This window comes from Mesoplodon bidens (genome assembly GCF_964165515.1).
Source record: "Mesoplodon bidens genome assembly, chromosome: 9".
NCBI lineage: Eukaryota > Metazoa > Chordata > Mammalia > Artiodactyla > Ziphiidae > Mesoplodon > Mesoplodon bidens.
The window spans coordinates 87,974,169-87,999,120 of NC_138166.1; the positions used below are offsets into that span (position 1 = coordinate 87,974,169).

At 41.2% G+C, this 24,952-nt stretch overlaps 1 protein-coding gene across 1 annotated transcript in view; it reads left to right on the forward strand.

The window, feature by feature from the left end:
* Nucleotides 1-24,952, forward strand: part of EXOC4 (exocyst complex component 4) — an 813,795-nt gene that overhangs the window by 572,666 nt on the left and 216,177 nt on the right. The window contains exon 11 of the mRNA XM_081244856.1: nt 4,266-4,485. Within this exon, the coding sequence (XP_081100982.1) occupies nt 4,266-4,485 (220 nt within the window). The remainder of the gene's footprint in view (nt 1-4,265; nt 4,486-24,952) is intronic.

Here is a 24,952-nt window from a genome sequence, read left to right on the forward strand (position 1 = left end):
TCTCTTTCATTCTCTTCTGCATGTTTTATGCCTTCTGAACAGTGAGGACCCTCACAGCTCCCAAAGCAGATTTGGAAACATGTTGAATGGGTCCCCTCAAGTTAGAGATGACACCTTCAACCTGAATGTGTCATTTTAGACTGATGTGTGTGCTTTAGGGAATAAATGATTTGTATTTGAAAGAGATCATTCAGCTGAAAGTAATGGGAGCACCTCCATCCGTGCTGCTCAGAGCAGTTTCATGTTTTAGGGGCACCAAAGACAAATAAGGAACTAGAAAAAAAGAAAAAGTGGATAATTTAGAGCCTCTGTCACTTTGTTTAGGAGCAGGTTAACTACTAAAAATCTCCTCCTAATAACTGGTAAAGATTTTGCAAATGCAAGAAGTACTTCTGCTCAGAAAACTCTTCTTCTAAGTCCCATTGAAAAGAATAAATAGGGTTTCTGATGATTGGTATATTTACTTGTTATTAAATTAATCACAGTGGTTGTCTTTCAGAGTCAGACCAAGGGGACCAAGATGCCCCTGGGTGGATGGTTTCTCTGAGGGTTAGATGAGATCAGAAGGAGGCCACATAGTACGATGTGGTATTTGGAGATCTTAAAATTATAGCCATGGTTAACTTACTATGTCCTCTTTATTTCTTCATTTTTTTCCTGGCTTCTTCTACTCATTCTCTTCTTAAAGATTTATTATATCTTGTTTTGGGTCAGGCTTTTATTTCCCTTTCCATGTTGATTACATCAATTAAGAAACCTCATTGCTGTTTGTCATGGCTTCTCAATTTCCACTTTCCTGGGTGACTGTGATTATCCCCTGTGTTCTCCTTCCTTCCCCCCACCCCCCCTCCACATGCCACAGAGGTTAATGGAATGTTTCACTGGTGATATGGAAGAACAACCATGATGTATTTATTTATTAAGTAAAGGAAACTCTTCATTAGGTTAAACGGCTAAACTTAAGGAACATTTATACACCAAACTTTAAATGTGGTCTAATTGGAAAGCAATTTATGAAATATAGTCTTTGATAAATGTCGATAATTTTTACACTAATTTAATTTTATTTGAGTAGCTAATATATTCACAGTTTTTAAAACAATCAAATGATTATAAAAAGTTAAAATTGAAAAGTATATTCCCAGTCCTCTGCCAGGCCCCACCACCATCCCTGCTTCCTGTAGGTACTCACTTTTACTAGTTTTTTGTGAATCCCTCCAGGATGTCTTTATAATAAATTAAATAAATGAGGTTATATAATTCTTATATGCAGGTCAGTATAGTAAATATGAACACTGCTAAATACCTTGCTTTTCTCACTTAACAATATATATCCTAGAGATCTTTTCATGTTGGTGCATCAAAAGCTTCCACGTTTGAGAGTTGGGGCTGCTGCCCAGTATTGCTAAATGTTTAGATTCACCATAGTTTATTTAACTGATCTCTCATTGATGGATTTTTTGCATTGTTCCCAGTCTTTTGCCATAAAAACAGTGCTACACTGATCTCTGTACCCTGTACATAGATCATCTCATCCATATTTAGATAACAGCTGTCGGAAGAATTTCCCAGAAGTGGGATTTTGGGGTCAAAGGAAATGCATTTGTAATTTTGGATGATAGTGCCAACTTGTCCTTCATAAGGGTTGTGACGTTTTTCACTCCCATCAGCAATATATGAGAATGGTTCTTTGTCCACACTTAAACCGACAGTGTGTTTTCAAACTTTTGGAATCTGGCTGATGCATGGGTATAAAAAATGGTATCTCACAATGGAATATTACTCAGCCATAAAAAGAAATGAAATTGAGTTATTTGTAGTGAGGTGGATGGACCTAGAGTCTGTCATACAGAGGGAAGTAAGTCAGAAAGAGAAAAACAAATACCGTATGCTAACACATATATATGGAATCTAAAAAAAGAAAAAATGGTTCTGAAGAACCTAGGGGCATGGCAGGACAGGAATAAAGATGCAGACGTAGAGAATGGACTTGAGGACACGGGGAGGGGGAAGGGTATGCTGGGACAAAGTGAGAGAGTGGCATGGACATATATACACTACCAAATGTAAAATAGATAGCTAGTGGGAAGCAGCCACAAAGCACAGGGAGATCAGCTCGGTGCTTTGTGACCACCTAGAGAGGTGGGATAGGGAGGGTGGGAGGGAGGGAGACACAAGAGAGAAGAGATATGGGGATATATGTATATGTATAGCTGATTTACTTCGTTATAAAGCAGAAACTAGCACACCATTGTAAAGCAATTATACTCCAATAAAGATGTTAAAAATAAATAAATAAATAATAAAAATACATTAATTACCAAAAAAATGGTATCTCAATATAGTTTACTTTTCATTTTTCTCATTATGAATGAAGTTAAAACTTTTGGTGTGTTTAATGGTCACTTACTGTAAATTGTCGTTTCATGTCCTTTGATCATTTTTCTACTATGTTCTTTGGGTTTTTTTACTAACTGTCATCTGTGACATAAGTTGCACATATATATTCCCAGTTAGTCATTCATTTTTTTATCTTTATTTCATGTGATTCTGTTTCATTTTATTTCGCTTTGACACTTCTGAGAAAAATTTAAAGTACAAGGCCACTCTTACTTTGCAAAGCATTGTGGAACTGTAAAACTCACCATGCAAAGCAATATTAATCAATGGGGAAAATCACAATTGTTTCATGACTTCAAAATTTTTTGTGAAAACATTAAAAATTCTCTACTGTCAGTTACAAATATATACAGAAATGAAAAATAGAACTAATATGTATTCATACATTGTAACATTAGAAACACTGAGAATTAAAGTGTTTTCTTTGTAAATCTTACCAAGAGTAATTTGAACAGTACTTGCCACCTTCTTCTTTTTGGGTACTTTATGATACACAGTGAGCATCTTTTTTGTGCATTGGTGAAATGTCATACTTCCTTCTCAGTTTAGATCAGCTGCCAGCATTTTATTCTTTGCTTTTCAGTGTCATGAAACATCTCCAAGGGCTCCTTTAAGGTAACATATTTTTGCTGACATCCCTTCCTCTGGGATGTCTTCATCTCTTTTATCACAGCCATTTTCTCTTTTTAAGGTCAGTAAGTTCACCTTTACTCTGGCTGCAGATACCTCTCAAATGGGGCCAGTGTCGATGTTCCCAGGGTCAGTTATTTCTTCTGTAAATCCATTTACATTCAGTTCAAATTTCGCTCCCAGTGTTACTTTCAGGTATTTTTTTCCCCTGTACTTTTAGGTGTTTAGGCCAATTCATTTTTTCAGTTATCCATTTTTATAAACCGTCACATGGGTCTATCACTGAGAGACAAGGAGACAACACAGCTACACACTTTGCTGTCTGTCCATGAACTGCGTAACGGATGTGCAGTGACCAATCGCTGCTTGACTTTGAAAGAAGTGACATGTTTGATCATTGATTATGATAAACATTAATTATTTACATAGAGATTTCTAGATCGAAGCCCTAGAGTTTGTACTTCATGCAGTTACTCACAGTTAACATACTGTGGTAACTGGAATTCAAATCTTGGTGTACTGGTGTTATTCACTAAACTTTAGTAACTTCCATTTGTGCATATCAGAACCATGAAAGCAGGAGCTGCCAGTGTAGAAGAGTACAAAGAATAACATAACAAATACCTGCATACTCATCTCTGAGTTTTGACAGTTCACATTCTGCTATGTATGCTTTAAGTGTTTTTAATAAAGGAAATTGATCATTACAAATAAGGTTAAAGTTCTCCTTTGCCCCCACCTCCCATCCTGTTTCTTTTCATAACCTCCCAACAGCATCATAAATTTAAATACTCTCCTTTCTTTTTCTCTCTTTTTAAAAGTTCTATCTACACGTATAAAGATCCTAATAAGAAATATGCAGTATTGGGGGTGTACTTTTTGCTTTGCATCATAATTTGGTTTTTTGTTTATCATACTTTCTTTTGCTTCTTATATTCTTATTTCCTTCTTGAATTAATAAAAAATATTTTTGTCTCTCCTTTTTTCCCCCTAGTGTGGAATTTTTGTTTCTGTTTCATCCCATTTCTATTGAATAAGTGAAATAACTTGTGTTAGAAAAAACTCATCTGTAGGTGGATAATAGAGTGACCTGCTCTTGTTTAGAATTTTGGTAATTTCCCCACATCTCTCCATGGAAGCAGCAAAAGCCAGAGATACCCATGTGTGTTTGGTCATATTTCGGTAGCTATCTTTCTGATACATTTAACAGTGGTTGCTCTCTGTTTGTCTTCCAGATTCATTCAGGAGGTAGAGCACGCCCTGGGACTTGGCCCAGCCAAACAGTGTCCTCTTCGAGAGTTTCTCACCGTGTACATCAAAAACATCTTCCTCAATCAGGTCTTGGCTGAGATCAACAAGGAGATTGAAGGAGTCACGAAAACATCTGACCCCCTGAAGATCCTAGCTAACGCAGACACCATGAAAGTGCTGGGGGTTCAGCGGCCTCTCCTACAGGTAATCACATCCTTTGAACTTACTGATTTTATCTGCGGTTTTCATTGACTTGGCAAGAGTCACAAATTGAAAAAAGAAGAAGAGTTACCATCTGTTTCCATATTCATCAGGGACAAAACAAGAGGAGATAAATTAAACAGGCACCAGGGAAATTAAGGACTAGTGTAGAGATAATGGAAATTCCTGAAGATCTGTAAGAAAAAAGTGGTTAGCTTTGAATATGGGAGATGGTGAGTCTCATTAACATGCAGGCAACTCTTCATTATTGGCCTGGAATTTGTCCTTGAAAAGAACTCTCTTTCCAATGGTGAATGCATCCTGGAGTAGAAGGACTTATAGGAAGGAAGTTATTCTGCCTAACCTCAATTACCAACAGTAAACCCTCTGTACCATTTGAGGGCTGACTTACCCTATATAACTTGGCTACCTCACAGTGCATTTGAACCCACCCAAAAAACTGGCTTTTAAAAGTCAGATCATTTATTAATTTAAGTGATGATCATCTCAATATGAAAATTTTACTTTCATTGTATAAAGAAATGGTTTCTGGACAACAGAAATCAGATAATTTCTCAGATGTATGGATTAATAGACTTGAGGTATTTGTTTTATATGCTTTAAGCCAGTGACTTAGAGGTAAATATAAGACTAAAAGAAAATTACTATGAATTTCAATTCTGGCTATACGTTAATTATTATTACACTGTAATTGAATCTTTATAGTGTTTCTTCACTTAAGAGAATGATGGGTACAATAGCATAGTTTTATGTAAGTTGCATGGTATGAGGATATCTCAAAATGTAGAAGACTTGAGATCTTCAAAGAGAAGTTCTATAAGTGATATATATATATAGTTGCTTCAGTTGCCTGCCTTTACCTGCTTTTATATATGTCTTCCTTGATTCTTCCTTCTTTGTACATTAGAATTAGTAGAAATGCTGGCCCTTTCACAGGGGAATGTCCTAGTTGTGAGCATTCTTTTTTTATAAGCAAATTCTTCTATGGTATTGAGAAAATAGAATAGAGGCATTCACTTCTCCCAGAACTTGAACAATAGCGTCACACCTAGGAAAGTATTTATTTGCATTGCCTGAGTTTATGTTGGATGTGTTCCTAGTGAGGATCTGTACTGAGCATGGGATGCAGAGAAGGGAGAATAGCAAAGGCATGTGCTCATCATCCCATCCCTCTGCTGAATTACTCTTCCACTGGCTCTTTGCATGGCCGGCATCTTCTCTTGGTGCCTGTTCAAATGTCACCTCCACAGGGAAGCTTTTCCTAACTGTCCTACCTAAGTAGGTCCCCTTCCTTGGTTATTCTCCATCCCCCCCTGCCCCCACCTCCTGCTCCCAATCTGTCTGTTCTCAACACTGAAGCCAAACTCTATGAACTGTTACCACCAAAACTCCCTTGCCAAGTGACTTGTGATCAGGTTCTGCCAATAGGAAGCACCAGCAGGAGATTGGAGGGTAAAAGGAGAAAGATGTTGGGTTCTTATCTCCTTCCTTTCCACTTTGGATCATAGTTTTTTGTTTGTTTGTTTGTTTGTTTGTTTTGCGGTACGCGGGCCTCTCACTGCTGTGGCCTCTCCCGTTGCGGAGTGCAGGCTCAGTGGCCATGGCTCACGGGCCCATCCCACACAGCACGTGGGATCTTCCCTGACCAGAGCACAAACCCGCATCCCCTGCATTGGCAGGCGGACTCTCAACCACTGCGCCACCAGGGAAGCCCTGGATCATAGTTTTGGCTTTGGGTGCCTCCCTCTGTAACCAGAGGTCCTGCCAGGCGACACCTCCTGTATGGCTTCAGCTCTCACTGGACGCTGGTCATACCATCTCTCCTCCTTGGCCCTTGATGATAGCTTTCTGCTGTTATTGGTCTCTGGGTGCCTCAGCATCCCTTGTTGCTTCTTTCAGTGCTGCCCGTACCTCTGTCAGTCATCTCTTCATTAATATTTCTTCAGTTAGTCATCTGAATGGAATTCTGGTTTTTGTTAGGATCATGAGTAGATCTCCCCAGTTAGTCACTATTTTAACATTTTAATTTTTTTCCTTCTTAGCACAATTATAATCATTTATTTTCTAGCTTGTTGATTTCCTATCTTTTCCCACTAGAAATTAAGTTCCAAAAGTATAGTACAGTATCAGACAGTAGGAAGACACTCGATAGTTTGTTGAATGAATGTTTATGTGTGTCGGTGGGTGGGTGGGTGGGTGGATGGACACAGTGAATAAATTTTGAGAGTCTTAACTGCAGAGTCGGAGTGGGAAGATGAGAAAGAGAGTGACAAAAACTTGTTTACATGTATCTTATGTCTGACAGTATCATTAACATCCTCTCCATCAGAAAACCTCTCAGTATGTATATCCCTCAAGTGTCATGCCGTATGCTGTACAGAGCAACTTTAATATGCTTAGTGTACTAATTTAAAAGAAATAATGCGCTACAGAGTGAATCTGGGAACTAAAGATGCTGGCTCATTAAACATGATGATTTTCAACTTGAGTAACAAAGACAGATGAAAACTCCACTAGTTGACTACAGTCTGGGCCATGTCAGGGCCACACACTGCTGGCTAAATGGCATCTCTGGGCAGCCTACCAATGTGCTTGTCAAGTCACTCCTAACCTCATCACCAGCCATTTGTACATGTTACTACGCCTCTTGTTCTTTAAGTCAGTTACTCCGTTCTGAGGCTATGTAAGAACTCCAACTTTACCTCTTCTCTCTTTGACCTTGTCAAGATATGATAGTTATATGTAAGTGAATAAGTCTTAAAACTAAGGCCATGCAAGTTATCAACCTCCAAATATGTTTACAGAGCCCAAACACCTGCTTTCTTATTTGGTTATTTTGTTGTCCTCTCTTTCTTCATAAAAATTTTATGAGAATGCAAATTAGTTAGACCATATCAGTAAATTTGTTTAATATTCTCAGTTATGAGGTTAAAAAAGCAAGTGAGGAGGTGGTTATTTTCCTTTCCCGTCTTGAGAAAGTCTCTTGCTTTATAATGATTGTAAATTGTTTTCAAACATAATTTCCCATGCTCAAATTTCAGTGTTTCTTAAATGTGTTTCAGTGTCACCTTGATATTTTTATTCTCAGCTAATTATACGTAACTAAAGAAAAATAATGGAGAAATTATTCTCCACCATTTTAGCTGAGAGTACAAAACAGTAGTTAAGAAGGGAGCTTGAAGAAATATATGTATGTGTGAAAAATGCAGGCGGGTTAAGTATTCAATTACGTGTCCTTCAAAGTCATTCCCTCAGCTAGACTGTTGTTTGGTCACAGAGTGGAAAGGGTCGTGCCTTTCCCTGGAGGCACCACCCAGTGTCATGAAGCATCAGCCCAACTGGATTCTCCAGAGAGAGTGGACAGACAGCTGTCTCAGTGCTGCTTCCATCTACTTATCTGATGAGGTGCAGACGCAGAAAACCCCAGGACATTTTGTCCTTTCATCTTTGAAATGACATTGGTCAGGATAGACAGTCGGTTATAAGGGGGCATTTACTTGGGCAATAACGTAGTTTTGCATTGGTAGTTTTACTTTCTAGGCACAGAATTCATAGGAGGGAAGGAAGGAAGGAAGGAAATAGGAAGGAAGAAATTACAAGCACCATTTTATAGGTGAAACAACTGTGCAGATACCCAAAGTGATAGAGCAGCGTGGTACTAGTAGTAACAGTGGAAGTCTAATGGTGGTAATGATAGCATTCATAATAGTAAATAGTAGTAATGGTGACAACTAACACTTTAATACATCTACTGTGAGCCAGACACTATTGAGTGCTTTATACGTATTGACTTGTAAATGTTTTTTGGTTTTGTTTGTTTTTCTGTTTGTGTTTTTTTTGCGGTACGTGGGCCTCTCACTGTTGTGGCCTCTCCCGCTGCGGAGCACAGGCTCCGGATGCACAGGCTCAGTGGCCATGGCTCATGGGCCCAGCCGCTCCGTGGCATGTGGGATCCTCCCGGACCAGGGCACGAACCCATGTCCCCTGCATCAGCAGGCGGACTCTCAGCCACTGCGCCACCAGGGAAGCCCGACTTGTAAGTGTTTTATATGCATTGACAACAGCTTTGTGAAGGTGGCATTCTTATTATAAGGAGGAAACTGAGAAACAATGAAATTAACTAACTTGGCCATCCATAGTCACCTAGCTAGCAACGCTAGAACTGTAATTCAAACCCAGGCAACCTAACCCTGGCTCCCGTGCTCTGACCTATTTGTTACTAGTCTGCTATGAGATGGGCAGAGTTTGAGAGGAAGCATTTAGACACTTTTTTTTTTTTTTTTTAGCAATTTGACATTGTCTGTTGAACCTAACAGTAAAAAATTGGGACTTGTGTTTCTATCACCAGGTTTTTAAAAATTTCTTTTTTCTAGTAATTCATTTTATAAAAGTATCCATCTGTGACAGACTCGGGGGATGGGGGGAGAGTTTGGAACCAGACTCTCACCATAGCCAGAGATGTACTGCTCTAAATCCGTATATTGCCTCACAGGAGTAGAAGTGTAAAACCAATGCATCTTTCTTGCCTCAGTGTCTAAACCACTTTCCAACAGATGGAATAGCTCGGATACTTGTTACAGATGGTTCCCTCCTAAATCCCCAGCTCCCGCAACCATGCCTGCTATAGAGAAGGCAATGTTGAATAAATGGCTGAGTGGATGAAAATGAATGAATGAATGATGACTTCCTTAGTACAAGGGCATGGGTGTGCATGTTTTGCCCCCATGGTGTCAGATTCATGGTCTTGGGTTTAAGATTCATGACAATGTTTAAATTAAAATGTCACAGTTCTTATGCCTCTGATGCTCCCAGATAGAAGCAGGATGGACTATACTTCATGCTGTTACCATCTGCGAGTCCTCTATTACCATCACTTTTTCTGCAGAATGGCTCCATCCATTGCAAGACAAAGTATACTGACTCCAATTAAAGAAATCCATTAAGAGAAATTCGTCATTGCTCTTGAGTCAGATCTTCTGGCATTGCGGACATGGAGCTATGGAAACAATTGATTGTTTGAAGTGGATACTCCCCCATGCCTTATATGTAACAGGCGTCTACCAACTGTTCATTTGTTAGACATGAGGAAAAATTCCCTCAGTTCCCTAGTTTATCACTGTTTGGGGGATGTAATTTATTCTTCCTTAGTGTCTCCACCCAAAAAAGGGGAGGGGGGACTAATGCTTAAGTTTTTTTAATCCCTTACCTATCACATAGCTGAATGGACATCTGTATGAACAAAAAATATAAGTAAAGTTTTTTCCCCTACCTCCCAGTGGAATACCCGGTATCCTTGTTACTTAGTGGTCTGTGGACAGGAACATCAGACCTCTGAGTCAGAATCTGCATATGTACGGCATCCCCAGGTGATATGTATGTACATTAGATTTTGAGAAGCACGGCCTTGTACCAGTGCAACACGAAGTGTGATCCATGGACTGACAGCATCCACATCACCTGAGCTTGTGAGAAATGCAGATTCCTGAACCTCACTCCACTCCGGGATGGGGCGCAGGAATCTCTGGTCTAACTAGCCCTCTAGTTGATTTTAATAGAGACAGAACTTTTAGAAGCATTGCCTTAATACCAGCGTTTCCAGCTGGAGGTTAGGAAATGGGGCTCTAACACTGTGGACTCTTAGCCTTGAGATAAACAACAGTAGTTAACTTCAAAAAGCTATTCAGCTTTGTTTCATACAGGCACAGAAATTGTAAGAACAATATTTGCAGCAGCAGCAGAAGCTGCTTCCTAGTCTAGCACGTTGCTGAATTTTGCAGAGTTCTTTCTATACACAGGATGAGACTACGTTTTCTGGCTCATGTAGGGCAATGTGAGACAGAGACAGCTTTCCTAGTGCTTTGGCTTATGTTCCCCCATCATTGGAGAAAAAAAAAAACATAAGCTGTGCAAGGCAAAAATTTTAGGCAATCTTAAAACATTTAAAGCATATTTTCATTTTCCTCATTGCCCCAGTATGTGTCAGAGCACATCTGAGAAGTCAGATGGTTAGAGGCGGCCTGCAAACCCCACCCTCTCATCTCTTACTCATCCTCCTGTGCTTTCCCCGGCTACCTGGAGGGGTGTGGTTCTCAACAATACCCATTAGAATCACCTAGGAGCTTTCTGAACACACCTAGATCCCATCCCAGAGCTTTGGTTCAGTTGGTCAGGGGTGGGGCCTGGGCATCCATGTGTTATAAGCTGCCCAGATGATCCCAACATATGCAGCCTGAATTAATGCCGCTGGCCTGGATCTTTCTACTCCATAGAATCAGTTATTGCCCTGAGAGGAAGTACAAAAAAATTATAATTCAGGCATTCTTTAATTCACTTAGGTTTGTAACAGAGGGCTCTGTTTGATACTTTGAATCAAGCTTGATCCATAAGTCTTAGAATCAGATACAAATAGATTGAAATCCCAGACATTTCAGTGGATAATTTTGTGATCAGGACCAAATTGCTAACCTCTCCATACCTATTTCCTCCTCTATAAAACAAGAATAATAAAATCTGTGTCCTAGGAACACAGGCATCATTTCTAAGGTGTGGGCGGAGTAATGGTGGTAGAACACATCACCTTCGTTGCCCGTGTCACAGACACCTGGACTTCAGCATTGCCCGCTCTGTTACTGGCTACCCGCCTGCTCTCTGACTCTCACCTTCATAGACTTCTGATTTGTACTGACGGTGCCTCTGCACCCCTGCCATCTCTTTGTAGATTTCAGCCTGCATCTCCTCTTATCACTAACTTGCTGCTTACTCACTCCTGTTCTTTGTGCTCTAGCGCCCACCTATAACTTCTGTTTCCACTACCCTAGAATGACAGCAGGAGATGGTATTGTTTCACTTCCTTTCTCTTTCTCCTGGATTTGCCCGCTGATCATTTGTTAGCAGCAGAGGCAGCATGCAGTATTTATGATCATTAAAGCTGCTATAGGCTTCCCTGGTGGCGCAGTGGTTGAGAGTCCGCCTGCCGATGCAGGGGACGCGGGTTCATGACCCGGTCTGGGAAGATCCCACATGCCGTGGAGCGGCTGGGCCCGTGAGCCATGGCCGCTGAGCCTGTGCGTCCGCTCCACAATGGGAGAGGCCACAACAGTGAGAGGCCCGCGTACTGCAAAAAAAAAAAAAAAAAGCTACTATGTTCGTTTCCTAGGGCAAACATAACAAATTACCACAAACTACGTGGCTTAAAAAACAGAAATTGATGTTCTCATAGTTATGGAGGCCAGGAGCCACATTCCCTCCAACGGCTCTAGAGGAAGACCCTTCCCTGCTTCTTCCATCTTCTGGTGGTCCTGGTACTTCTTGACTTCTGGAAGCATAACTCCGATCTCTGCCTCCATCCTAACATGGGCTTCTCCCATGTTCTCCATTTTTCCATTTCTGGCTCTTATAAGGACACTCTCATTGGATTTAGGGCTCACCTTAATCCAGCATGATCTCACCTCAACCCTAACCTTAATTCTATCTACAAAGACCCTATTTCCAAGTAAGGTCACATTCTGAGATTGTGTGTGGAATGTTGGGAGGACACTATTCATCCCACTACAGCTAATAATTGGAAGCAAATTATATAGAACACAACATATTCAACTTGCTATATTTTCCTTGAAAACCCTCTGGCAGGAAGCAGTGTAGAAGTATTGCTGTTAAGGCAATAGGGCCAAGGTGGCCTAAACTCTAGGTGTCAGGAAGGTTCCAAATGAAAGTTTTTGGTGGGTTGAGTGATTGCTGGAGCTCTGGTTAAGCCTTACTGAAAGTTGGTAGACACAGCTGCTTACAGTGTAATGATTTGCCAGAGATAATTACACTGAAGCCCAAGCCTGTTATTTCCCCAGCTAAGCCAAGGTACTGCCGGTAACCTCTTGTTGGTTTCCCAGGGAAGTGTGGCCAGCAGCAATAGCATATGGTTTCATCATATCAAATTATGTTAATATGAAGAATGTTGGATTTCAGTGGTATTTGCATTGCGGCCAGTTGTTGCCACTGCACTCTAGATTTAGCTTTTATTAGCCTGAATAGATTAGTCCCATTTAAGGTCTGTAGGAAGTCATCATGAAAATCATTAAATGGAAAAGACAGCTGATCAACTGATTTTTTTTTTTCTCCCCTGTAAGCTCTGAGAGTTGGTGCTAATGGTCTCACCGTGCTAAAATAAGACTTAGAACCAAGATGCCTTGGGGTCTAATCTGATTCTTCAGTGTTTATCTAAACTGAAAGAAATACTAACACAGTGTGGGGGTTTGATTTTCTTTGAAGTTTACTTAATAAAGGTAAAATACAAGTAAGATAAAATATTCACCAGCAATATTGTTTGGGTTCTTCATGACACATGAAGGCCTCAAGTAACCAACCAACTAGTGGTTGCTTCAGGTTTTTTTTGTTTTGTTTTGTTTGTTTTTTGTTTGTTTTGCGGTATGCGGGCCTCTCACTGTTGTGGCCTCTCCCGTTGCGGAGCACAGGCTCCGGACGCGCAGGCTCAGCAGCTATGGCTCATGGGCCCAGGCACTCCGCGGCATGTGGGATCTTCCCGGACCGGGGCACGAACCCATGTCCCGTGCATCGGCAGGCAGACTCTCAACCACTGCACCACCAGGGAAGCCCCTGCTTCAGGTTTTATCGAGGAAGATGCAGTAGAAGATGACTTTGTTCTTGTCTTTGGTTGTTCAGATTGTCACTGTGGCTTTCAACACTCACCTGTCCACTTCTGAGATAGCTGAGCAAATTAAGTCTTTCACTACTAATGGGGACTTTGGGAATCTCATAACATTCATCTGTGTCTTCAGATTCTTATCAAGTTGTGGTCTTTTTGTATGATTAATTCTATTACTAGTTTAATACTTTTTATTTTTTGTAGAATTTTTGTTGTGGTTCTTCCTAGTCATTCAGGAAATGTAAATTTCATCATGGCATGGTGGGAAAAGCATATAAAATGGGGATCTGGTCTCCTTGTCAGTCCAGTGATCTTAGACAAGCCCAAGCCACCTATCTTCCCTGAACTTCATGTCCCTCATGTGGAATGAGAATGATGATAACTCAAGCAACCTCATAAGATTCAGGTGAGGAGTACAATGAGATCATGTATTCAGCAGGGCTTTCTGAACTGCTCTACATATTGAGTTGTTGTCTCATAATTGTTATTATTATTGGTCCACACACCCACATGATCATTCAGAAAATCCATTAGCATTAAAGGGAATGATGCTTACACCTACAGAAATGAAAAATATTTCCTATTAAATGAAAGGCTTCACTAGTTTTTACCAATAGTTTGTTTCATACATGATTAGACAACCAACATAAGAATCCAGCAATTTTTTCCCCACAGTTTATCGTGAGAATATTTGAAACATCTAAAAAGACTGAAAAAAAAAAACAGAACACCCGCACACTCACCATCAGGATTCTACAGTTAACACTTTACTGAATTGGTTTCATAGCATAACCAAACCTGGTAATTTGAAGTCTTTTTCAGCCATCCCAGAAATGAATTCCCAATCATTCCCTAAGCACTTTACCATGGTTTATAATATCTTACTTAGGAAATCTGAACATAAAGGGAAATAAATTAAGTGGGAAAGTAGTTGCTTTGTTAAGAGTGCTCACTTTCTAAACGTACCCATTCTGACGTTTCCTTTAAATGCTGTCATGGAACAGGCAATTGACCAACTCATGCTTGTGATTAATCTATAAGTACTGCCTTTACTGACATGATGCTACCAGGGAACTTGCCCTCATAACTGTTGATGAAAAAGGCTGTGAAGTGAGCAAATGAGAGATGATTTTTATTTACAGGCAGAATAAGCACGTAATATGATCAACTTGAATTTTACAAATATCTTTATAGTCTTATCTCCGGATGGAGAAGAAATAAGACCTTGTCTGGTTGGCTGGTTTTCTTAGAAAGTCCCTGGTTAACCAGACTTCTATCAGTAGCCTTTTGCAAATCAAGAAGAGGAGGAGAGAAAAAGTGTGTGTGTGTGAAAACATATATATATTTCAACTAACTTCTTTTTTTTTAACATCTTTATTGGAGTATAATTGCTTTACAATGGTGTGTTAGTTTCTGCTTTATAACAAAGTGGATCAGTTATACATATATATATGTTCCCATATCTCTTCCCTCTTGCGTCTCCCTCCCTCCCACCCTCCCTATCCCACCCCTCTAGGTGGTCACAAACCACCGAGCTGATCTCCCTGTGCTATGCACTGCTTCCCACTAGCTATCTGTTTTACGTTTGGTAGTGTATATATGTCCATGCCACTCTCTCACTTTGTCACAGCTTACCCTTCCACCTCCCCATATCCTCAAGTCCATTCTCTAGTAGGTCTGTGTCTTTATTCCCGTCTTACCCCTAGGTTCTTCATAACTTTTATTTTCTTAGATTCCATATATATGTGTTAGAATACGGTATTTGTTTTTCTCTTTCTGACTTACTTCCCTCTGTATGACAGACTCTAGGTCCATCCACCTCACTGCAAATATCTCAATTTCGTTTCTTTTTATGGTTGAGTAATATTCCATTATATATATGTGCCACATCTTTATCCATTCATCTCTCAGTGGACACTTAGGTTGCTTCCATGATCTGGCTGTTGTAAACAGTGCTGCAGTGAACATTTTGGTACATGACTCTTTTTGAATTATGGTTTTCTCAGGGTATATGCCCAATAGTGGGATTGCTGGGTTGTGTGATAGTTCTATTTGTAGTTTTTTAAGGAACCTCCATACTGTTCTCCATAGTGGCTGTATCAATTTACATTCCCACCAGTAGTGCAAGAGTGTTCCCTTTTCTCCACACCCTCTCCAGCATTTATTGTTTCTAGATTTTTTGATGATGGCCATTCAGACCGGTGTGAGATGATATCTCACATAGCGTTGTGGTCGGAAAAGATACTTGATACGATTTCAATTTTCTTAAATTTACCAGGGCTTGATTTGTGACCCAAGATATGATCTATCCCTGAGAATGTTCCATGAGCACTTGAGAAAAATGTGTATTCTGTTGTTTTTGGATGGAATGTCCTAGAAATATCAATTAAGTCCATCTTGTTTAATGTAACATTTAAAGCTTGTGTTTCCTTATTTATTTTCATTTTGGATGATCTGTGCATTGGTGAAAGTGGGGTGTTAAAGTCCCCTACTGTGATTGTGTTACTGTCAATTTCCCCTTTTATGGCTGTTAGTATTTGCCTTATGTATTGAGGTGCTCCTATGTTGGGTGCATAAATATTTACAATTGTTTTATCTTTTTCTTGGATTGATCCCTTGATCATTATGTAGTTTCCTTCTTTGGCTCTTGTAATAGTCTTTATTTTAAAGCCTATTTTGTCTGATATGAGAATTGCTACTCCAGCTTTCCTTTGATTTCCATTTTCATGGAATATCTTTTTCCATCCCCTCACTTTAAGTCTGTATGTGTCCCTAGGTCTGAAGTGGGTCTCTTGTAGACAGCATATATATGGGTCTTGTTTTTGTATCCATTCAGCCAGTCTGTGTCTTTTTGTGGGAGTGTTTAATCCATTTACATTTAAGGTAATTATCGATATGTATGTTCCTTTTCCCATTTTCTTAATTGTTTTGGATTTGTTATTGTAGGTCTTTTCCTTCTCTTGTGTTTCTTGTCTAGAGAAGTTCCTTTAGCATTTGTTGTAAAGCTGGTTTGGTGGTGCTGAACTCCCTCAGCTTTTGCTTTAATGTAAAGGTTTTAATTTCTCCATCAAATCTGAATGAGATCCTTGCTGGGTAGAGTAATCTTGGTTGCAGGTTTTTCTCCTTCATCACTTTAAATATGTCCTGCCACTCCCTTCTGGCTTGCAGAGTTTCTGCTGAAAGATCAGCTGTTAACCTTATGGGGATTCCCTTGTGTGTTATTTGTTGTTTTTCCCTTGCTGCTTTTAATATGTGTTCTTTGTATTTAATTTTTGATAGTTTGATTAGTATGTGTCTTGGCATGTTTCTCCTTGGATTTCTCCTGTATGGAACTCTCTGTGCTTCCTGGACTTGATTAACTATTTCCTTTCCCATATTAGGGTTTTCAACTATAATGTTTTCAAGTATTTTCTCAGTCCCTTTCTTTTTCTCTTCTTCTGGGACCCCTATAATTCGAATGTTAGTGCGTTTAATGTTGTCCCAGAGGTCTCTGAGACTGTCCTCAGTTCTTTTCATTCTTTTTTCTTTATTCTGCTCTGCAGTAGTTATTTCCATTATTTTATCTTCCAGGTCACTTATCTGTTCTTCTGCCTCAGTTATTCTGCTATTAATCCCTTCTAGAGAATTTTTAATTTCATTTATTGTGTTGTTCATCATTGCTTGTTTCCTCTTTAGTTCTTCTAGGTCCTTGTTAAATGTTTCTTGCATTTTGTCTATTCTATTTCCAAGATTTTGGATCATCTTAACTATCATTATTCTGAATTCTTTTTCAGGTAGACTGCCTATTTCCTCTTCATTTGTTAGGTCTGGTGGGTTTTTACCTTGCTCCTTCATCTGCTGTGTGTTTTTCTGTCTTCTCATTTTGCTTATCTTACTGTGTTTGGGGTCTCCTTTTTGCAGGCTGCAGGTTCGTAGTTCCCGTTGTTTTTGGGATCTGTCCCCAGTGGCTAAGGTTGGTTCAGTGGGTTGTGTAGGCTTCCTGGTGGAGGGGACTAGTTCCTGTGTTCTGGTGGATGAGGCTGGATCTTGTCTTTCTGGTGGGCAGGTCCACGTCTGGTGGTGTGTTTTGGGGTGTCTGTGGCCTTATTTTGATTTTAGGCAGCCTCTGTGCTAATGGGTGGGGTTGTGTTCCTGTCTTGCTAGTTGTTTGGCATAGGGTGTCCAGCACTCTAGCTTGCTGGTCGTTGAGTGAAGCTGGGTGTTGATGTTGAGATGGAGATCTCTGGGAGATTTTCGCCGTTTGATATTATGTGGAGCTGGGAGGTGTCTTGTGGACCAGTGTCCTGAAGTTGGCTCTCCCACCTCAGAGGCACAGCACTGACTCCTGGCTGGAGCACCAAGAGCCTTTCATCCACACGGCTCAGAATAAAAGGGAAAAAAAGTAGAAAGAAAGAGAAAAAGAAAGAGGATAAAATAAAAAAAATAAAGTAAGATAAAATAAAGTTATTAAAATTAAAAATAATTATTAAGAAAAAAAATTTTTAAGTAAAAAACACAACAAAAAAACAAGAACAACAGAAAAAAAAAAAAAACGGATGGACAGAACCCTTGGACAGAACCCTAGGACAAATGGTGAAAGCAAAGCTATAGAGACAAAATCTCACACAGAAGCATACACATACACACTCACAAAAAGAGGAAAAGGGGAAGAAATAATGTATCTTGCTCCCAAAGTCTACCTCCTTGATTTGGGATAATTTGTTGTCTATTCAGGTATTCCACAGATGCAGGGCACATCAAATTGAGTGTGGAGATTGAATCCGCTGCTTCTGAGGCTGCTGGGAGAGATTTCCCTTTCTCTTCTTTGTTCGAGCATCTCCAGGGGTTCAGTTTTGGATTTGGCCCCGCCTCTGCGTGTAGGTTGCCTGAGTGCGTCTGTTCTTCTCTCAGACAGGACGGGGTTAAAGGAGCCAGTGATTCGGGGGCTCTGGCTCACTCAGGCCGGGGGGGAGGGAGGGGCACGGAGGCGGGGCGAGCCTGCGCCGGCAGAGGCCGGCGTGACGTTGCACCAGCGTGAGGCGCGCCATGCGTTCTCCCGGGGAAGCCGTCCTTGGATCCCGGGACCCTGGCAGTGGCGGGCTGCACAGGCTCCCAGGAGGGGAGGTGTGGAGAGTGACCTGTGCTCGCACACAGGCTTCTTGGTGGCGGCAGCAGCGGCCTTAGCGTCTCACGCCCGTCTCTGGGGTCCGCGCTTTTAGCCGCGTCCCGCGCGCGTCTCTGGAGCTCCTTTAAGCGGCGCTCTGAATCCCCTCTCCTCGCGCACCAGGAAACAAAGAGGGAAGAAAAAGTCTCTTGCCTCTTCGGCAGGTCCAGACTTTTTCCCCGACTCCCTCCCAGCTAGCTGTGGCGCACTAACCCCTTCAGGCTGTGTTCACGCCGCCAGTCCTCTCCCTGGGATCCGACCTCCGAAGCCCGAGCCTCAACTCCCAGTCCCCGCCCTCCCCGGCGGGTGAGCAGACAAGCCTCACGGCCTGGTGAGTGCTGGTCGGCACCGGTCCTCTGTGCGGGAATCTCTCCGCTTTGCCCTCCGCACGCCTGTTGCTGCGCTCCCCTCCGTGGCTCCGAAGCTCCCCCTCTCCGCCACCCGCAGTCTCCGCCACTGAAGGGTCTTCCTAGTGTGTGGAAACCTTTCCTCCTTCACGGCTCCCTCCCAGAGGTGCAGGTACCGTCCCTATTCTTTTGTCTCTGTTTTTTCTTTTGCCTTCCCCAGGTACGCGGGGAGTTTCTTGCCTTTTGGGAGGTCTGAGGTCTTCTGCCAGCATTCAGTGGGTGTTCTATAGGAGTAGTTCCACGTGTAGATGTATTTCTGATGTATCTGTGGGGAGGAGGGTGATCTCCGCGTCTTACTCTTCCGCCATCTTCCTCTCAACTAACTTCTCTATAGTATAGCCAGCTAGGCTTTTGGAGAAAGCCCAGAAGGGCTCGAAACGAAGAAATTCTTTTTCTTTTGTCTGCAGAAAATCATCTGCAGCCAACCCCATATATTGTATAAGAATCATTAATTATCTGAAGTCTTTATTTTTTTAAGGCCATTAAAATTCCAGATGTTTTCTTCAGCAATCCATCAATTCTCATAATGTGTTTGGGCAGATTTTAATTTAGATGCAACTTTTCAAGAATTCATTTATTATATCTGTGTTATGAGGTCAGTTTAAAACCAACAGGCTGGAAGGGCTTGTCCACATGGATAGAGGAGTCATGAGGGACTGCTGAATGAGAAAGTAATTACAGTTAGTGACACTTGTTTACCAGCTTTGCTTGGTACTAAGAAACTTGTCTGAGCACCAGGCTGTTTCAGAATGACATCAATATAGGGATAAGCCTTGGGTTTTAAAGGAGGATTCTGAATTTACTTTCTAAGTAAAGGCAGGCACCAATGGCCATCTTGGTTGTCACCTAGACTGTTCTATGTAACAGGGCTTATTTGGGGTAAGTATTTTGAGACATTTGATTGTCTGCTGTCTGCTTTGATCTTGCCTCGGTCCACTCCTTGATGGATAAGCAGGAGAGAAGGTAATGGCTTATGACAGATCTGCTGACGGGGGCTGAACTACATTAACTACTCTGTCGCTCAGATCTTTAGAGAGCTGCCTTTGCCTGAAATAGATTTGACTTTACTTGCTAACAAAGGTATTCTCAGATTTATTTCTTTTCATTAAATACAAGAGAAGAGGAAAAACATCCCATCAAAAGATACCAAGAAGGGAGAAAAGGCTGGCTTGACAGCCCAAGCAAATGATAGTTATCATTCTTGAGAGCAGCAGAATTGCTGATCTGGCAAGATTACTGGTGGGAGCTGGATGAATGTAGACAGAGAACTGCTGTTCTTGGGGAATTTTTGAGGTTCTTATCCTAAGTCATTTTTGCCCTGTCTGGATAGTGCAGCTCTTGCTTAGAGACGTTCTAGTGAGAAAAGGAAGAGGGAGAAAGAAGACTCTCTAAGCTTGCAAGTTAAATGGCCCTTTAAAATGAACTGTTCAAATAAAGCAGATGTTTTTCTTCGTGCTTTTCAAGGATACCTGTCCTACTCACAACGTTGGGTGTACTTTATCTTAGCTTAAACACTCTAAGATGGGCTGGTGAAATTCTGACACGTCAACTGTCAACTATAACAAGAGTGACACAACACAGTTGAATAGTTTCCACTGTTGAAATTCTAATGCAACTAAATGATAAATGTTTGCTCATTACACACCTGCTTTGTGCTATCACCGGACAAGGAGATGTGGAGAGGCAGAAGAAATTTAAAGCATGGCTCCCACTTCTCTGGAGCTTCTGGTTTAGTTGGGGAATCAGAATTCCTCACACCTATGGATGTGAGAACAGTAGAGGACCTTTGGTACCTGAACACTGACTGTGATGGTTCAGAAGATTTGCAGTTTAAGAGTTGAGGATTCAGCTGAGGGCTGGAGGATCCAAGAAACTTTAGCCAAGAGGTGGGTCCTGAACTGGGACATTGTCGGATCTGTAGAAATGGAGAAGGTGGGGTAGAAAGTGACCCAAACAAGGAACATAACCTAAGTGAAGACACCAAAGGATTGTTCATGAGATGATGGGATTAGTCTAGTTGAGTGAAGGAATGGAGAGTGAGAAGTAAGGTTCACAGGGCACAGGACTCCCACCAAGGTCTTAAACTTTGGCGGAACTGTTTCCTTTCTAACAGAGCCGCAAAAGGGTACACTCTCATCGATGCTCTTTTTTTTTTTTTTTCTTTTTTTAAGTTTCAGAACACAGAGTGGGCTTTGGTAGTTCACAGTCAAGATTAGAAGGCAGAGAGCCTGGGGTCAGAGAGGCCAGCCAAGGCAGGGGTCCAGTAATCCAGCTCTGAAAGGAAGACAGTTTCCGGTGAGTATTTCTCTCCAGACAGAAGCTTCAGGTAGTAACCTCATGGCTGCCTGAGGTTTGGTGACCTCAACCTTTTGATCCGATTTGAAGTCATTCTTCTGATTGATTGTCATGATTGGCCAAACACACCACATGGGCTTACTTTCTGGGATAAGTGTTGTGCTCATAAATCGTCATCAGGTTTTCCTCTCTGAGCCCTCACCGGCAGCCACTGGATGGGGTCTTTCATCACCTCTGTCCACAAGAGCAGCCATTTGGCTGCAGCATGTTCATACTTGTTTAAAGACTGGACTGTACTTTTCTCACTTATGACCTTTTTAGACACACAGGAGCTCTGTCAGTTAAAGTCCTGCTTTGGGGAGAAGGCAACACACAGCTAACTCATTACGGGTTATCTATGTCATTATGTCTCTTTTGGATTGTACATATTGGAAATACAGCCTTTTGAGGAGGAAAAAAAACTCCATCTAGGCTTCTAGTTTCCCTTTCTTTTTCTTCCTCATTTTTATCTGCTTTTTTTCCCTCCATAGTTACAGCTATTCCCATGATGGATGGTCATATCTCTGGAGTCCTGAATACCCTGGGTATTCACTTGCAAATAGCCACAAAGTCAAATTCAGATAACTGCACTTCAACGATAGCCATTCTGTACTCTCCTCATCCAACACACACTACTTCTCTTTGCCCCACTTCAACCACAGGAGCTTAATTGCTTCTTCCTTTTTATTCCACAAAGCGTTCTTTAATTTGTTCTCCCCTTGGTTGTTCCAAGGTCAAGGCTGCCTATCAGGTGCTTGCAGAAGTGCTCTGGTGACCTTGCTTGCTGTGTTTGCCCCTGGCTTCCAAGGCTTTGTCTAGAATGAGCAGCTTGCCTGAGCGAGAGAGGGCTAGACAGGATGCAGATTTCTTACCTCTGGAACAAGAAGTATCCCTTTTTCTTCCATCCTTTCCAAGTTTTGCTTTAGAGCCAAAAGAAATCTCTGGCACATAGTAGGCACCCATTGCTTGAATGAGTTAAATGGAAATTGCCAGCAGTTATGTTAAAGTATGGCCTCTGGCTTACAGTTGGTACAGGGTATACAGAAGTAAACCTATGTTGTTTGCCAAGGAAAGTAGCTTTAAATTTTAGGGTTCTTTAAATAAACATTTTATTTTAGAAAGGTTTGAGATTTACAGAAAAGTGGCAAAGATGGTACAGTTCCCATACACCCCATACCCGGTTTTCCTTCTTATTCGTATCTTATGTTAGTATGGTGAATTTGTTACAATTAATGAACCCATATTGACACATTCCTATTAATTACAGTCCATGCTTTATTCAGATTGCCTTGTTTTTCACCTAAATGTCTTCTGTTCCCGGACTCCATCCAGGACACCACATTATGTTTCATTGTCTCTTTCAGCTCCTCTTGGCTGTAACAGTTTCTCAGACTTTCTTTTTTTTAAATGACATTGACAGCAGGTTAGATATGTGGTAGAATGTCCTGCAATATGGATTAGTCTGACGTTTTTCTCATAATTTGACTAGGGGTGTGTGTTTGGGGGAGGAAGACCACAGAGGTAAAGTGCCTTTCTCATCATGTCACATCAGGTGTGTATGCTATCAGCTTGACTTATCACCGTCACTGTTAACCTTGATTGCCTGGCCGAGGCTGTGTTTTGTCAGATTTCTCCACTAGAAAGTCACTCTTTTCCTCTGCTTTCCATAGTCTACTCTTTGGAAGGGATTCATTATGCACAGCACACACACTCAGGGGTGGGGAGAGAAAGAAAAGAAGTGAGGAGTTATGCTACACCTCCTTGAGGATGGAGTATCTGCATAAATGATTTGGAATGTTTCTGCCTGAAAGATTTGTCTCATTCCTCCCATTTTTTGTATTTATTCAATCATTTATTTATGTCAGTATGAACTCATGGATTTTTATTGTATACAGTAGATTATATAATCCAATACTATCTTTATTTTCTTGCTCAACTTGTTCCAGCTTTGGCCATTGGGAGCTCCTGTGTCACCATCTTTGTGATTTTTTTTTTTTTTTAGCACTTATTTTCTGACACTCGCAGATGCTCCAACCTCCATCTTTATATTTCCTGCCCCAGTTCTAGAATCAGACATTTTCCAAGCAGCTCCAGTTCCTGTTATTAGAGAGAATAGTATTGGCAACCAAGATCTGGGGATTTGATATGCTTGTTGCTGCTTGGGCATCATTACTTCTAGGCCCTCTCAGCTGACAGAGAAAGGAAATCTGTGTGTGTACTAACCCTTGTATATATCCATATCTGTCTATCTATCTATATATATATTTCTGTATGTGGCCACTTATTAAGCTAAAACTGAGGTAATACTGATGTCTCTGACTCAAATGCGTTGCCATATGGATCATTCTAGCCTCTTCCTCTTGCTTATCTGTAGCCTTCCTCTCCAACAGTGGAAGAACCTGGCTCCTACCACCCATTTCCCTAACTGTTCGATCCCAGCTTACATGCATAGAAATATCAGAATCGATAATCCACGCCCTGTGGGAAACAACTTTATCAACCAGTCACAGTCCTTATGTGCAATTCCTTCTGCCTGTAGTTTTACAAACTCTACTAATTTCCAAAATTACTTGGGTCAGCACTTTTTTCTCCCACCTTCCTTTCAAGAGGGTTATTTTATACATTTGTGATAAAGTTACATGGTTTTGTCACATTCCGCACTTCATCCTGGGATCCCTTAGCCTCCTAAATGAATTTTTTCAAATTTGCATGTATTAAGGTTCATTCTTTGTGCTTTAAAGTTCTGTGGGTTTTGACAAACACTTAATGTCATGTATTTACCATTAGAGTATCACCAAAATGATTTTTACTACCCCCCAAATTCCCTCTATTTCATCTACTCAGCATTTGTCCCCGCTCCCGATGCCTCTGACAATCGCTAATCGTTTTACTGTCTCTATAGTTTTGCATCTTCCAGAAATCATATAATTGGCATCATGCAGTTTTTAGCTTTTTCAGACTGGCTTCTTTAAATTAGCACTGAGTAACATTCATGGCTTTTCATGGCTTGACAGCTCATTTCTTTTGATCACTGAGTAATACTCCATGGTATGGATTATGGATGTGATATATGATACAGAAATACCACAGTTTGTTTATCCCTTCACCTATTGAAGGATATCTTGGTTGCTTCCATCACAAGTAAAGCTGCTGTAAACATCCACATACAGGTTTTTGTGTGGTGATAAGTTTGCAGATCAGTTGGATATTGTTTTTAACTGTGTAGAGGAGTCGTGCGGATGAGGGGGGTTGTGGATGGTGGTGAGGACAGACTCATAAATTAACAAGTACATGATGTGGTAAGTGCTTTAATAAACGTATGAATATAAGTAAACTGTTGAATCTAAGAAAAAGGCAAAAGTAAAAATACTTAAATTTACTCTTAGGTTCTATTTTAAAACGTACTCAAGTTCCATTAAAAAAAAAAAAACTTAGCATTCTTTTCCAGGAAAACACCCTCCCTCCAGTTCCACCCATCTCTCCCCCCACCACCAAAAAAAATAATAAAACCAACTTGCTGAAGACATTCTGCTACAGCTACAGCATGAGTCAGGTGGCCCAAAATATTCTGTCTGAAAAGAGACAGTCATAGGGCTTCCCTGGTGGCGCAGTGGTTAAGAATCTGCCTGCCAGTGCAGGGGACACGGGTTCGATCCCTGGTCCAGGGAGATCCCACATGCCGCGAAGCAACTAAGCCTGTGTGCCGCAACTACTGAGCCTGCGCTGTAGAACCTGCGAGCCACAACTACTGAAGCCCACACACCTAGAGCCTGTGCTCCGCAACAAGAGAAGCCACTGCAATGAGAAGCCTGCACACCGCAACAAAGAGTAGCCCCTGCTCGCTGCAACTAGAGAAAGCCCGTGTGCAGCAATGAAGGAAGACCCAACACCGCCAAAAATAAATAAATA